The sequence below is a fragment of the Polypterus senegalus genome, chromosome 11 (assembly GCF_016835505.1).
Source record: "Polypterus senegalus isolate Bchr_013 chromosome 11, ASM1683550v1, whole genome shotgun sequence".
Classification (NCBI taxonomy): Eukaryota; Metazoa; Chordata; class Cladistia; order Polypteriformes; family Polypteridae; genus Polypterus; species Polypterus senegalus.
Window position 1 is genome coordinate 16,930,594 of NC_053164.1, and position 16,846 is coordinate 16,947,439.

General features: G+C 35.2%; 1 protein-coding gene across 4 annotated transcripts in view; it reads left to right on the plus strand.

Annotated features, from left to right (window-relative positions):
• The window catches only part of LOC120539742, a 55,368-nt gene that overhangs the window by 819 nt on the left and 37,703 nt on the right, over positions 1 to 16,846 (plus strand). For 2 of the 4 annotated variants that reach the window (XR_005635662.1, XM_039770124.1), the window contains exons 2-3: positions 6,533 to 6,638; positions 6,736 to 6,826. Coding sequence is in view for 3 of the 4 variants with exons in the window: in XM_039770124.1 (XP_039626058.1) it covers positions 6,583 to 6,638; positions 6,736 to 6,826 (147 nt within the window). In the remaining variant the exon portion in view is untranslated. The remainder of the gene's footprint in view (positions 1 to 6,532; positions 6,639 to 6,735; positions 6,827 to 16,846) is intronic. The other 2 variants (XM_039770125.1, XM_039770126.1) reach the window with 2 other exon arrangements.

Genomic DNA, 16,846 nt, shown 5'->3' on the forward strand with positions numbered 1-16,846 from the left:
TTAACGCATCTTTGAAAAGTGTTCAATACTTCATCAGTCGTCTTCTGCATAAAAAATGGCGTATACGTAAACCCAGTGTTGCCACTCTAACGTTTAGGAAAAAAAATAGACCATGTAATCAAATGAACACAAAAAACATACATATGTTTATTAAGATATACAAGGAATTGTCTAATTAAATACAACAGCAGCGCATGTCCGCCAAATAAATCCAAGTGTCCTGATAAGCAGGGAATGTCAAATTCAAGCTTGCGAACAGAACGTTAAACAGGACTTATCCTCGCCCAAATTAACAACTTTAACTTTGAATTTTCCTGTTTGTACTTTTCCAGTTTCTCACAACATCGTTTATGGCATGGTCCTTCTTTAACGTCCATGATGACAGACTTTGGTGGTTTCCAAGTAGTGAGATGTCAAGCAAAATGACACCTTTTATTGGCTAACTAAAACATTACAATATGCCAGCTTTCGAGGCAACTCAGACCCCTTTTTCAGGCAAGATGTAATTTACATTGAAGATGGGGCCTGAGTTGCCCCAAAAGCTGGCATATTGTAATGTTTTAGTTAGCCAATAAAATGTGTCATTTTTCTTGACTTCTCACCATATTCATAATGGCTAACACGGTACAACACCCTAGTGGTTTCCAAGTGTAGCAGTTGATATTTCTTTGCTATCAGCACATGACTGACTGACATTAAGGCATGTGCAGTATGCAGGATGTGATGCTAAGGTACATGTCACCAATCACAATCACCAAGTTAATTTGGTTATGTGTGTGGGTGCCCTGCGGTGGGCTGGCGCCCTGCCCGGGGTTTTTGCCTTGCGCCCTGGGATTGGCTCCAGCAGACCCCTGTGACCCTGTGTTAGGATACAGCGGGCTGGATAATGGATGGAGGGATGGATAGAATAGTAATTACATTTTAGCGATGCACAAAGTTGATTAAGTTTTTGTTAAGATGTACGAAACAATAAATTTATGTACACAAGAAACTGTAGTTCAAGAATTGTGCTAAAAGAAATACATGATTGTGATTAAAAAACAGACTCGTGATACAAAATCTTAGAAACATAGACAGGAAGAGAAAAATGGATCTAGGTGGAAAAACATAGGGGTGGTGACATTTCGTATAACTAGTAGATATACTAGCTTGTTTTCCCAAACATAGCAGACACTATTAAAAAGACAATCGGAATTGAAATCAGTTTTCTTTGTAAACCAGATCGATGACCGTTTTACAATCTCAAATCTAGAGTAAAGACATAGAAATTCTTTCCAGTTCCAAAGCTTGAATTTTTAAAGTAAGAAGGCTAAAGGTTAATTGAGAGATTGTCCTTGAGTTTTGTTGATATTGCAGAGGTGAGACATATGGAGGAATATTTCAGACAAAATTAAACAAATAAATATTCAAATTAATAAAAGTGCTGCGAAATGTGGCAGTAAAGAGTAACAATGAAATGTAAGTATATATAATTAAATGTGTCACATTATATTATTTTACTGCTTATTTATGTATTTATTTACTATTTCTTAATTTATGTATCTCATATGCAACTTGAAATATGGAGTGAAATTAAAACTGTTTCTTTCACTTTTCAAAGTTGCGGGAGGGTTCAAGTGCAGCATTTAAATCACGTGATCGTAATCCAAAGTTTTCATTGGTAGCCGGTCTTTCCTGATTGGTCAGTGGAATTGGTAGGTTTTTGTCTTACTAGAGTAAGACAAGGTTTTACCGTTGCACGTGAGAATTACCACAATGACAGCAGACTCTTCAGATGCAAACTCCAAATGATGAATTTTCTTGAAATAATGTAGCCACTTTGTTGCTTCTTTTTAATGTATTTAGTTATTTATTCATTTATTTATTCCAGTCACACTGCGTCCAAAATGAAATAAACCCTAAAGGGGAAACTATCACTTATATTATTTAAGAGCTGCAATGGAGTGGAACTTTGTCCAGGGTTTGTTTCCGCCTTTGCCCTTACCCCATCTCCGCAACCCACAAGAACACCACCATGGTCTGGATTAGGTGGGTTAGAAAATAACATAACATAGACTTAGGAGGGTAGGCTTTAGCAAGTACTGTTTTTTTGGTTGGTGAGTTATCTGTATGTGCTTTGCTTCACTTTGGAAAATTGTTTCTCATTGCTATGCTTAATGTTTCAACTGTGTGCATCAAATAAGAGTGCAGTAAAATGATGCCAATAATTACCATGCAAAGCTATGGAAGATTATTCATGTCAAAGCTAAATGCAGTCCAACGTGTTAACTACTGTATATTGAAATGTAATGCATATGAACACAGTGCTTTTAATTTTCCCATAGTTTCATCATGTCATAATTAAAACATATACTGTAAGCCAGATGATTGATTGCTTTGCAATATGATATGCTGTTTTCATGTCAGTTTAAATTTCAGTACAAAAGTGTGGTATATTTTTATTATTTCCCATGGATCAGATGTCATAACTAAAAGCGAAGCAAATGTACTGCATTCTGCTAAGTGGCAGTAGTGTATTTCATTTAGAATCATGATCGTGCTTTAATCGTGCCACAGCAAAATGTAATCAAATGATCAATCAGGGTCAAAAAGTGGGGCAAGGAGTGTCAACAGCTGGGATGAGATGAATAGCATGTTTCACCATATTTAGTATTTAGTTAAAACCGCTAACGGGTCATACCTTGAAAATGTTACCTCATGGCTTATTATGATATGTTTAAAAAGAAAGCAACTGTAGACAACATAAGAGTAAACTTTTTTTTACCAAGACCTAAAACATAATTTTCATTGTTTTGGCTATGCACTCCACAGTCCATGCTGCTAGAACACTAATGTGTAGTAGTGGAACACCTCTTACCTCAACTGTTGATGTCCCATTTGATGATGATTGGTCATTTGATTACATTTAGTTTTTGCACGAATAATCAATTTGAAATGCAATACACTCAAGCTGTAGTTAAAAGAAATGCAATATCTTTACTTTTAGTTATAACAGGCAGTCTATGCACATGAATAAAAATGTGATATGCTTTTGTATGGCATTTTAAACTGATATGAAACTTGTGTTGTGTAGTAAAAAGCAATCAATTATTTGGTAGATACGTTTTTAATTATGACACTGTAAAACCATGCCAAAATTAAATGCACCACATGGATATACATTATTTTTCAACCTCATTAACACATTGGATTGCATTTAATTTTGGCATGAATAATCTCACCAACAAAGTGGCTAGTTTATTTCAAGAAAATTGGCATTTAATTGCCGAAAGTTTACATCCACTCTACCACAGTTTGCCTATCAAAAAACAGTACTTGCTAGAACCCATCCGCAACTTTAAAAAGTGAAAGAAACAGTTTTAATTTCACTCCATATTTCATGTTGCATGTGTGTAACTGAAATAAATAAATGAAGAAATAATAAATGAATACATAAAGTAATAAGAAACAAAATTATATAATGTGACATTTATGTATACTTACATTTCATTGTTACTATTTATTGTCACAGTTCACAGAAACTTTATTTGCATATTTATTTTTTAATTTTGTCTGAAATTCTACTTCAGACAGACACAGTGGAAATGTCAATGTTTATACTGAAAAAGTATATCTTAGGAATGATGAGTATCCTTGGTATAAATACATGTATTTCTTTTGGCCCTGATGGGCAAGACAGTTGCTTTGATAACATGAAGAGTCAAGAGTTTTGACATAGGTGCTTGAGAAGCTATCATTCTATTCATTACTGATTTATTTCTGCCAATGGCTTTTCATTTTAATGATATTTTCCATCCATCCATCTTCTAAACCCACTTATCTAGGGCAGGATCACAGGGCAGTATCTTTTTAAAATAAGCATTGCTGCTTTTTTCCACAAAAATTCTGGTGGAGGCCATACCAGAATTGCAGCATACGAGTGCAGACCTCACTAACATAAATATTACCTTACCTAGCCAATAATATCTGTATATCCTTTGAAAATAATTAGCAAAAGATACAACTTCAGGCTCCTTTAACTTCACAAAAAGTTAATCAAACAATGCTATGCTGGTGCCTAGTGAGTCTTGATTGGCACCAGATCATTGTGATAGGCTCTGATATTGTTATCATCTGACAAAATATAGCCATATAGATTTAAATGTTAAGTAATGCGAGAGTCTTGCAACCACCTATTACCTAGGAAAATATATTGGTTCTGAACTTCTTAAGTTGAACCAGAAACTCTTCAAGTTTAGAATCAAAAAGCTTTTAAGTTAAAAAGGACACACCATAATACAAGGAAAGAATACATAGACTACACACACTGCACTTCTCGATTGGCACACTGCACGTAACAGCACTGCCTACAGCAGGTTCATGTGTTTGCTGGTCAGTGTGAGGCCAATAAACATTTGGTCTCAACTGGAAAGTTTTAATTGGAGATATAAATGAGCGAATATTAAAAAAAAAAAAGAAACCGGTGATGTTTATATTGGCATTGACTTTCAAGCCCATCACTAAACTGGAAAGTTCAAGTTAGAAATGTTTTCACACACCCAAAGATACAGGGTACATTGCAGGATCACCTGCTTCACCTGGAAACAGATATGAAGCACCCAGCAGTAATTCTATTTTGCATAAAAACGAAAGCAATATTTTTCTACCTAAGAAATTAAATTGAGAATATGATAGAAAATTGGAGAAAAAAATCTGAAAGACAAAGATGATGGTTTTTATTAAGATTTGATAATAAGGTAATCACTGATGGAAGGTTATTACTTATTTCACACAAAATGTGGTAGAGATGTTCCACACTGGGCCTTAATATGGAAACACTGCTGAATATAGGTAATTCAGATTAGAAATAACCCCAAAGAAAGTATTTTTGATAAACCTACTGTTCCTGAGAAATTTGGTCCAGTCACAAATGTCGTTTTAAATGTTTTAGTAATGTGTAAATCTTGTAATTTGTATACTGATTTAAACAAAGCTGTCTCTTTATGACTGTTTGGCTAAGCATGGTACAGATCTTTGTAAAAGTTTTTTGGAAAATGAATGTGTGTGTATTTATACTTTTCCTCCAATTTTACATAGACTTACTTTTTATTGGGGATTCAATATTGGCATTTATTATGGGTGTGTTAATGTGACCCAGTGAACTGTCCTGGGCAGAATCCAGGCTTGTGCCAAGCAAACATAAATGGATTTAACTAGTTACTCATTTTACATATGTGTTACTCTTGAATGGGATTGGTGTACATGGTCTTTACCTCTAAAGAGCAAAACAATCTTTATTTAGTAATTTTATGCAACACTGCATTCTCCATGAAAGGCTTTCAATGACAGCTAGTGGGCCATTGGCTCACTCCTGCCCACTACACACACTAAAAGCAGTTACGTTTGCATTGCATGCTACATATGGTATTATTAATGGTATTTTCAAAAAGATATGCTGGCTACCAACTCTTGCTTCAAGACGTCTGTTTTAATATTGCCATTGGCTGGTGTGAATTTAAACACATCCCTATCTGTTAATTTAGACTTATTACTTATCATGAAGGTTTGGAGTGAGTACTGAAATGTGGAAAACTTGCTTGTTGCGGAATTGTTTGGCCTAGTTGCACTGTTTCCGGAAGTAAGGTTTTTGACTGTATGCTTTTACCATTATACAACCTTGACCATAATGTTCTAAACACATCCTGCCTAATTTCACACATGCTCATTTTATACCTTTCTAACACTATGTACTGAAGGATCTTAAGTCAATTGACCATATTTCTGTTTTTCTCTGCTGGACATTTTAGAAAACTAATGCACATCTTTGAACAATGTGGCTTCTGCATTTCATCTCATGGTTTAACTTAAGTCTGCATACCCAACAGTGTCAACAGTGACTGTCCAAGAAGAGGTGTAGTCCCATTTTGGGGTGGAAGTAAACTTGTAGAAATGCTATAGCAGAATAGTTACTTAATAAATTAAGGTGTAATTCAGATCTGACTACATTTAATAAAGTGTAAATATTTGGAACAGCACATTGTAAAAGTTTAGATTTTCACAATCAAACATTCTGTGCTTTGCTTGGTATTGGATAGTAACAGTGTATAGTAGAGGTTAATGTAGGTGATGTGTATATCTGCTGTATACAGGTCCTTTTTAGACAGAGTTACGCAATTGTTATACATAGTACACTGAGTTTATAAGCGGAAATATGCTGTATAAGAATAAGTTTAATTGAATTCAACAGAATTTTGTTGACCAATTTGTGCCTATAACATTAAATATGCATTTGAGAAGAAATCTAAAGAGTATTTTCCAGGCTATTTTAGTGTTGTTAAACAAAAGATAAAAGTGAGGTAGATGCTTTCAAAATTGGAAAACGTAAAGTTCCCAGCAGCTGCTACTTTAAATACAGTGTATCGCAATTGTCAGATGGGTACAAGAAAATATAAAAGACAACTAAAAGCTATATTTTAAGTTGTCTATTTGGGGGCAGTATGATTTTTCTTTATTTTGCTATTGTGCAAGAATGACTTGTATTTTCATGTCTTAGCCCAGTTTGGTGTCTTAGTTGCAGTTTTCGCTGAAATATCTCCATTTCATATGAAGATGGAACATTATGAGATGAGTACTTCATTTTACAACCCTAAAAGATCCAGGTAAGATGTATATAAAATTCTTCTTGGTCTGCTTTCTGAAAAGATGATATTCATTTTTTAATTCAATCACTTTTTTTTTTTTTTTGTGTGTGTGAAGAAAGCATAAATCTGACTTTGCTGTTAGGATTCAGGAAATTAAATCTTTGCTTCCAGGCCCTGAAGAAGAACATCCTCAAAAGGTCACCAAGGTAACTGGCATTCCTTTGTATTATTATTAGACCTTAAACCGTCCCTTTATTGTTCTTTTTTAAAAGTGATTTTATTGAGCCTAAACGTCAGATGCCTTCATGCTGATGAGCCATTTTACTTTAACTTTGGTTAACATAGAATTGCAAACTAATATTCTGCACTATGGAGTCACCAGTATGAGCACGCTGTTATACTTAGCCTTGATAGATGTGGTTCTGAGTATCTGTTCTGGGTCTGAGTTGGTGACATGGGTGCCGTGTGAAAAAATGGCAACTTCTTAAACCACCATTTCACTGTTACCCACTCACTCTGTGACCGAATTTGTACTATTGATTTTAGTATTTTTCCTACCAACTCTAAAGTAACCCTATATTTTCAGCAGGTGAAGAATTTGTACTGTCAGCCGGAAAGCTTAAACTGTACATATTGCAAATCACACAATATATAAATGTCCCATTAACAGGCAGAGAACAGAACAAACTTAGCCTTTTGCTGAGTCCATCTTTATCTTTGTTTTCTCAACAATTTCAGAAATACTGCTCTTGCTGGGAAGTTCAGCTGGTTGGCTCCTAGACACTTGCATTCAGGACAACCAACTTTGCTCTGCTTGTTTCTTTTTTGTAGTGTGGTGTCACCTTTTGTTCCAGTTGGATCTTATTTTTTTATTTTTTTAGTCGGCTCCAATTAGTTTTCTGCATCTCATAAGTTATCAGATAGTCTTCTCTGCTGCTGTAAAATGCTCCGTTTGTTGTTCATATGTACATCATGAGTGCTTCATCTTTTCGTGATAGAAGAAATTACTTTTCTTTCCACCTCCGGCAACAGTACTTGCCCAGCAGACTTTACAAATAACAGTTTTCCATCAATCCATTCATTATCATACCCGCTATATCCTAACACAGGGTCATGGTGTTCTGCTGGAGCTGATCCCAGCCAACACAGGGTGCAAGGCAGGATCCCAAGCAGGGTACCAGCCCACCGCAGGGCACACACACCTACACACCAAAGCACACACTAGGAACAATTTAGGATTGCCAATGCACCTAATCTGCATGTCTTTGAACTGTGGGAGGAAACCGGAGCACCTGGAGGAAACCCACACAGACATGGGGAGAACATGCAAACTCCACACATGGAGGACCTTGGAAGCAAACCCAGGTCTCTGTACTGCTATGCTATCACTGCGCCATCATGCCGCCAACAGTTTTCCACTCAGTTTCCAATGTTTTAAAACCAAACCAATTCAAGAAGACTGATAATGCACCTTTTCTTCCTAACCAGGATGTTACTTTCCTTTTTTTTTTTTTTTTGCATGGATGTGGGGAAACCCTTAACTATCTCACTTTCTTCATTCATCTCTCATCTTCTTTCAATCCCACGTGATGATAGAGTGTAATGGACTACCCAGTCCCCCACCGTGTAAGGTGCAACATTTTTGCAACAAATAAAATACATTAGTGTTAAAGCAAATGTTGCTTTTTGTAGTTTTGCTCAGCCATGGTAAATACGATATTTGAAATTTCAAAACTCATTTCTGCTGGCGTATGGCTCACCGTAATCTAAGTTTTTTAACTTGTTTGTTAAAAATGTATGGATGAATTGAGCTTTCCTTTTTAGGCTCTTAAGCATAGGGTGCTCATTTATTTTCATCCTTGGCTGTTTAAATTATTAGTTGTTCAATAGCTATTATAAACACAATTATCAGCATTTTAAAAGTACCAAGATTTAATCTTTTGCAACCTTTATCCAAGTATCACAAAACTGCAGTAAAATGTACATGTGGGGAGAAGAGCACCAGTGGCTAACATGCATATTAAATTGTCTGAACAACCAAAGGAAAGAATGTAGAGAAAAAAAACATTAGTTTATCAAGAAAATTATATGAAAAATACGAAACTTGTAAAACAGTACAAGACCCAAAAACAAAACCTAGTTACTATTAAAATTATTACAGATAGAAATGTTTTATGGAACGTTGCTTAGTGCGGACCCATTTTGTTGGGGAGGCAGGAGGGCTCATTGTTGGCAGCTCACATGGATTTCTTTAGAGCTTGAACTGTCATTGAGAAAAAGACTAAACAATTTGCAATCCACAGAGCTTAGCCTACCTGTCCTAAACTCTTCCTGTCCCCGTCCTTGATTTTATTCTGATATTCATCACTGCCCTTTAACATAGACGATGTATTAAATCTGCAATCTACAATCTATTAAAAGTTTTTGTCATATTGATTTTTCTTAAATATAGAATGAATTAAAAAATTCATAGAGGTGATTCAGTATATTGCCCAGCCCTAGCTAATGCCATGAATTTCTCCAGAGATTTTTAAAAGTTGCCGTTTGTGTCTTGATAGTATCTCTGATGAGCTTTCTCCTTCCTTGGTCAAATCGGTTGTTTTTTGAAATGGCCTGGTTGTGATGTGCTTTCTCCACTTCTTATTGATGATCTTCACAGTGTTTTATGATAGATAGTATAGATGATTTTATTTAAGGCAAATCATGCACAATCACAATTTAGAATATGACTGGTTAAATATGAACATAATTGCAACACTTCACACTAAAATGTATGCACACTTGCCCAACCAATGCACAGAAAGATTTTTTGTTTGTTTTTATAAAAATGATTGATTTGTTTAAATATAATGTTGATTAAAACATCTTATTAAAGATGGAAATGTTCTAGCATGGTGGATCTTGATTTAACATTTGAAAAATCAATAAGGGTTTGGAGACTTTTGATGTGTAACCTTCCTACACATATCACTCCTCTGCACAATCTTTCAGCCACCAATTTCAGCAAATCAAGCTGGTAGTGCATTTAAAAGGAATAAGGATAAATAATAAAAAGGTAAAATAAATAAAACGGGATAAGCCTATGGCAAGCACACATTGATTGTATAACAGTGATAATGTAAAATAAATAGTACATATAATATGCAGACTAGCTGTGTTACCCAGCTTTGCCTGGGAAATTTTCTAAGTCAATGGCCCTACGTTATAGTGGATGTACTTTTCTGTATTTAGTATTTGTATTTTTCTAACAGTTGATAATATTATTAGTTCACTTGACCTGCATACTGTTAAATATTCTGTGTACAATCCTTGGTGGTGTTGGTGCGAAAGAGATTGCAGTAGAACTGTTTTAAGCAGTATTCGGTAATGGTACAAAGGTAATTTAAAGTCTATTTATTCAAAGCTAAAAGCTTCTATATATCTTGACTCTCCATTGGCATCAAAGCCTAAAATTAATACTGCAATAGTATAAAGTGGATTTGAAAAAATGTTTACCAACAACCAACAAAACAATCTAAATTTACTAATTACTTTTACTCACTCTAAAGCACCATCCTGTTCTGTTTTTATCACATTCTGAAAAATAGCATCTCTGTCAGCTATAGAAAAAACTCACACTTCATTCTACTGTTTTCAATCGTGGTTTGGCTTCATCTGGTAATTTGTAGTGTAGTATTGTAGTTTTTTTATATCCTCTTTTTTTTTTAATTTAAAAAGCGCTCATGTCTGATTGTTATTGCAGAATTAATGATGACATGCAGGTGGACAATAGTGTTGGCTTTTTCAAAAAACTCAGTGACAGTGCTGCATAATATTTTTGGCCATTTCTAATTGCCCTTGTTTTACCAAGGGGTGTCCTTCCCTTTACCAGAGTGAAGCTGCAGACCGCAATACCTCTAACATCAGACACGGAACGTCCTCCATATCTGGGAACGCCCATAGCGTCAATCACGAAACACCCTTGACCGCGCATTCCATGTAATGACATAATTATCGTAACGCCCTTTCCCAACGTCACTTGCATCATGTCCCCTGCGAGAGAGTATGGACACGCTTGTTGCACAGTATGCTGCAGTTGTACAAATTACAACAGTTTCTAATTGGACAAACATAAATGACTTCCAGTCTCATACTTACGCTATCCAACAATTCTAAGCACTCTGCTGATACAGGTTTTTTTTTTTTTTACTATTTTGAATGGTTGTTCATTACATTTTCTCCGGAAACGTTACATTATAGTAAAAGTAACAAATCTTATTACCATTTAGTGTTTCAAACAGAATGTACCTCAAGAAACTCATACCTAGAGATTTTCAGTCTAGAAATGTATTTCATGTTCCCACTAGCAAATTATAATCATGTGAAACATTATTAAGACAATTAATTTTTAAAAGGTTTGCAAAAACAGTGCTACATATAAAATTGGTTTTAAAATTGACTGGGAAACATTTTAGAAAACAGTCATTTATTTATTGATTTGATCCATCAATGTTTTCATTACTAAAAGCTGTATGTGTGAAATACTGTATGTTATGTCCATATCAATTGAACGTGCAACATTTAAATAGATTGCAAAGACCCAACTTAGGTCAACATAAAAACAAACTGTCTTTGAGTTGTCGTCTTTTTTATTTTTGATAAATATCAATACTATTACAACTACTACTACTAATAATAAATAGTGTCAGTTGCAGTGGGCATACAGCAGGGAAACATCCCGAGGTGATCTCCTCATTAAACATACAGTATTTATTGTCTTGTGCATATAGTAGAATTATATTGTTACTTACATGTCTCTCCAGAACATTGATATAATAAAACACAAAAAATATACATAGAATATGATATACAGTAAAGATATATATTCAGTTATAGTTCAGATATTTATACATAGTCTTTTTCTTACAATGTTTGTTATTACGATTGGCTGTTCTGTAACTGCACAACTAAAACACTTTGTCTGAAACCACACTGAAGGCCACTGGTTCTTTACTATTTGCCAGAAGGCAGGATCAGGAAAAACAGCTGTGCAGATTGGCTGAGTGTGTTATAATCTTAGCAGAATGTCTTTTAGATACCAGCAGCTGGGTGCCAGTAATATTTTGTGGCTTTCACCTCCCTCTGCAGTGACCCAAGCATGTGTGCCCTACCAGGATATGACGCAGCCAGTGAAGATGGACTCCAGACAGCACCAGTGAGACATTTCAGGAAGGCATTGGTGAACTTAGCAATAGACAAAGTGTACTGTTCCCTCATTAATTCATCAGTGATGGTTACTGTACAAAATTTAAACAAACTCACCATTTCCACAGCACCCCACAAAAACAAACCACATCTTAAACCATTCTCTGGTCTATGACCTGCTCCTTAATTTTTGGACATTAAAGGTCAGATTGTCCTGGGACCGCTGAATCGAACAGATAGACCTCTTGTCTGCAAGAAATTTAATCATTGGTGGTGATCAGGCCTATGACGGTGATGTCAGTAGTGTTTTTAATGATGGAGCTAGTGTGGTGTCTGGACACACAGTCACACCGGGGATTTAGCACTGCCTAGGTTGCAGGTGAGCATAGATGATATGATGCTGGTAATCTGTAAAGCCGAGGTCTGTTCACTGTGATGTCCAAAATCCAGTTCTGTTGGCACAACAGTGTTGAATGCTAAGCTATTGTCTATAGACATACCTCTGCAAGAGCAGTTTTTACATTATCAAGATGTGCCAAGATGATACGAAGTATAAGACTTAACTGTTGTACCAGTATGCATCATGGAGATGGTGAAGTGGAGCAAACTTATGTAATTAGTTCAAATTTAGTAAGAAGTCTGAGTGAGTGTAGTTAGTTATAAAATGAGTTATCACATACAACACACAGACTGTTATGGACATGAAAAGGATTAATAAACAGATAAGCACATTTTAAACATTACAAAAGATATAAATCATGAAACATCGAGGCACGGTAGCACAGTGGTAGCGTTGCTGCCTCTCAGTAAGGAGACCTGGGTTCTCTTCCCAGGTCCTCCCTGCATGGAGTTTGCATGTTCTCCCGTGTCTGTGTGGGTTTCCTCCGGGTGCTCCGGTTTCCTCCCACAGTCCAAAGACATACAGGTTAGGTGCAATGGTGATCCTAAATTGTCCCTAGTGTGAGCTTGGTGTGTGTGTGTGCCCTGTGGTGTGCCTGTGCCCTGCCCTGGATTTGTTCCTGCCTTGCGCCCTGTGCTGGCTGGGATTGGCTCCAGCAGATCCCCAGTGTTAGGATATAGCAGGTTGGAGAATGACTGACTGAGTAAATCATGAAACACACACATATTCCCTCTCTCTCATATATACCTACATACATACACATATATACACACACACACACCCAAACACGTATAGGAGATATTAATAATCCTGATATGTAACATGCCATTTTTTTTATACAGTAGTGCTCATATTCAGTGCCAGGGGCTGCAGATTTTTGTCCCAACTAATTTTTGCTTTTAATTAGACTGCCATCTTGAACATTGAAGCCAACAGTCTAGGTCTTAAAAGTTAAAGTGATGTATCAAAACACAAAGATCATTGTTATAACTACCACATTGGGAAGTGTAACCTGTTTTGGGGGGGTCATTTTAGCACCCATATCCTGGACACAACCACACACATACAAGTTCTAGGTTCAAATATGAATATATATATATAAGAAATAAAGCACATACTCCCAGTCAGTACATCCACCCATGTCCTCCATCCACTATATGGGTCTTTTGAGTAAACAAGGAACTATTGATCCAGGTCAGAAAGTCAGTCCATCCCCACCTTTCTTTACAGTGGAAATTTTGAAGGTTGACAAAATTAAAACAAAACATAACAACCTAATCGGTAGAACAGCAGCAACTGATGGGAACTTTTTCTTTTTACCCTATATGTCATCAAGATATGAGAGCATATCCTTCTTGCAGTCAAAAGTAAATAACAAGGACAGCATGACTTCTTCAATATCTTCATCATCTCCCCTTTGGCCTAATTTTCCAATTGTGTGTGTTCCTTCATTCTCGTCCATATCCAGAATTCTTGGCCTGAATTCTGTCCCAACAAGTCTGTCACAAGCAGTCTGGATGTTTTTGATCAATGAAAACAATCAAAAAGAAAACAATACAGAGTGAAGTATTTTATTAGGAATATCAACACATTAACTCCACTTTCACTCAGAGTACAGTCAAATTGGCTTATGAAATAAACCCCACCAATATGACCACAGCATGTCATAAAACTGCTTAGCTCTATTGATTTCTCTTGCTGTTTGCCTCTACTGTACTCCTTGTATTCATGAGGTAGACTAGAGTAAATAAGAAAAAATAAACTCCAGTGTACAACCATAGCAGTTCATCTTCAAGGGAATGTCATGTCGAGTTGGAAACCATTCAGAAAGTGCACAAATAATTCAGAAGGACTAGGTGCTCTCAAGTGAAAAAGCATACATTTGTATTTACTAATACATTGCTGTAAGACAATCTGTATGTCTACAGGAATTGTACTTAAGTGAGTACCTGAAAGACAAAAATAGCTCAATTACCACAATATAGTCACTTGTGAAGGCCAAATTCATAATTTCAAATAATATATAATTTAATTGTTCCCAATTTAGTAAGTATACTTTAAAAACTACTAAAACATTCACCTAAACATATTGCAATAGAAATTCTACATGTAAAAGGTTGTACATAATTTAAAGTGTTTACCTGAAGGAAACAATCACTCCATTCTAGACTGATTGATGACTGAATGATATCAAAAAGGAAAAAGAGAATCCTTACCTTTAAAGGATTTGCTGTGTTTGAGCTGGTAAGAATCATTTCACTACACACAGTACATGATAAGGCTGTGCCTTTGTGAGAATCACATTTTCCATGCTATAAGGCACAGCAATACAGATTATTAAATACTGTAAATATTAAATACTGATTTCTACAAATCAGTTATTTAGCATATCAATAATTTTAATACATTACAATTTGCTAACAACTACACATAACCATAAATATGCTGACCTGCAAATTCAGTTAGTTCTACCTAATGCCACAAATGAAACTGGTCTTTGAAAAACAAGGAAAACAGTCAAAAAACAAACCTATGGAGCCATTCATTGCCAAAATTTTAAGAACAGTAAAGTAAATTTGAAACTGTTCATTGTACTGGCATAAATAATCCAGTCAACATTTTCAAAAATACATACATTTTATATAAAAGTTTGGATATTTATAGGTGAAAACACTTGACTTTCTACTGTATTCCAGTTCAATAGTCTTATACCGCATTATACTTTTACAAAATATATTTTACATTATCACATATTGGTTAAGGATATACAAGCACTTGAGGACTGTGTGAGTGAGTGAGAAAAGGAGAGATGGGCAGCATATGCTTCAATAATGGAAAAGGAGGAGCGGAGAGAGAAAGGTCCTTGCTGTTCCCTATCTTGTCTGGAATTACTGGAAGCAGAAATAATTGCCATTTAATAAATAAGTTAGAGCACACAAAACTTCCATTTTTAAGTCCACTATCCTCTGCCCCCATAATGCCACTGACACAACTCAGGGCTGAAGAAAGACACAAGTCAGTGAAGGCCCCACTGTAGGCCTGGTTTATGACCTGTTGGTCAAAGTCTTCTTGTGAAGTTCTAATACATAAAATAAGTGTCAGAGAACTTTTAAACTGAGAATTAGGAAGCACTACCTCTGGTACACAGAATGTCCTTCTTCCCGTGTGGAAACTGAAGATGGCTGTCTTGGCAGGAAGAAAGAAAATTCAGAAATACTATAAGGTGATAAATTCTGATAACTGTTCTTCCCTTAAAAAAAGCTTGAAATGTTACATACCTTTAATGCTGGCTTTCCAAAGTAAGAGAAGACACCCAAGAAATGTATATCAGGAAATTGCAAACTATGAATAAAAAATAGAATGCTATTTCTTTTAATTAGAACAAACAATATAATAAAAGATAGAGTCAATGATGCTTTTAAAAATTTATGAAAATATATGTTGCCAGTCAATTGGGAATAACTCCATGCTTACGTTTTTAAAAATTAAAGTATTTGTACTATGATCTTTGTCATATTCTACTAAATATTTTAAAAGAGAAAATTGTGTTAATAAACAGTGATGAATTAATTAATCTAGAATTAATCAAAGCAAGCTTTTCAAAAGGTAGCAAAGTACACAGTATACTATTTTGTCAAATAAAATCTTATTGTTAAGGTGGAGATGTAGCTGCATTCAATTTACAAGTTCTGAGAGCTTCACATCCCTCCATTAAGCACCACTGTCCTTTTGTGGCTTTGTAAGTGGCTGATGATGCCTGCAGAATCTGTTCTTTTACAGCAAAATAGACAAGCAAACTCCTGAGCACCATGTGTCTCTGGTGAATATGAAATAGATATAAAGTTCTTAAAATTGACAAATATGCACAAGAACAAACATTTCACTTTATTTCAATTGAAAAAAAAAAACTTAAAAAGCAGTATTTTTGAACAATGCAGGAGAGGTAATCATGAAACGTTGAATATTGTTTTAAGAGTTTAAACAAACTATACTATCATTGAAAGAATTTTACAAAATAATAATAATAACTGGCTGTTCTTTTCCCTATTGTATATATAGAGTCAAATTTGAACCATCTTGAACAGGAGGTAATTGAATATTGCTTTAACACTTGACCTTTGTTTGTAGCTACTAGTTAAAATTTTCTGTTATGTACTGTAAATATATATATATATATATAACTTTGAAAAAAAGGTCATTTAAAGTGACCTAAGTGTATTCAAACATTTTACTAGTAACATTACTATACATGAAAAAATAGTATATCCACTATAAACTGTGTTTATTTTAGAAACTTGTGCTCTTTTTCTGTGGAAAATCACTTTATATTGGCTCAATCTCTCTTCACTGTCTTTCTGAAATATATTTTGGTATCTAAAATACCAGGTTACAGAAAGGTTTTACTTCTGATTAACTAGCATGCGTGATATACAGGACAATTATAGAAAAGGGCAATTATAAGTACTTAATCATGGTTACAGATATTTGATTATGATCCGTTACACTTAGCTATGGTCAATTATACTCAACAATGGACAATTAAGTACATCCCCCAAAATTTGCGGGGGTTACGTTTCTAGAGCACCCGTGAATTGTGAAAAACCGCAAATTTTGGATGTGGTTAAAAAAATGCCTATTTTCA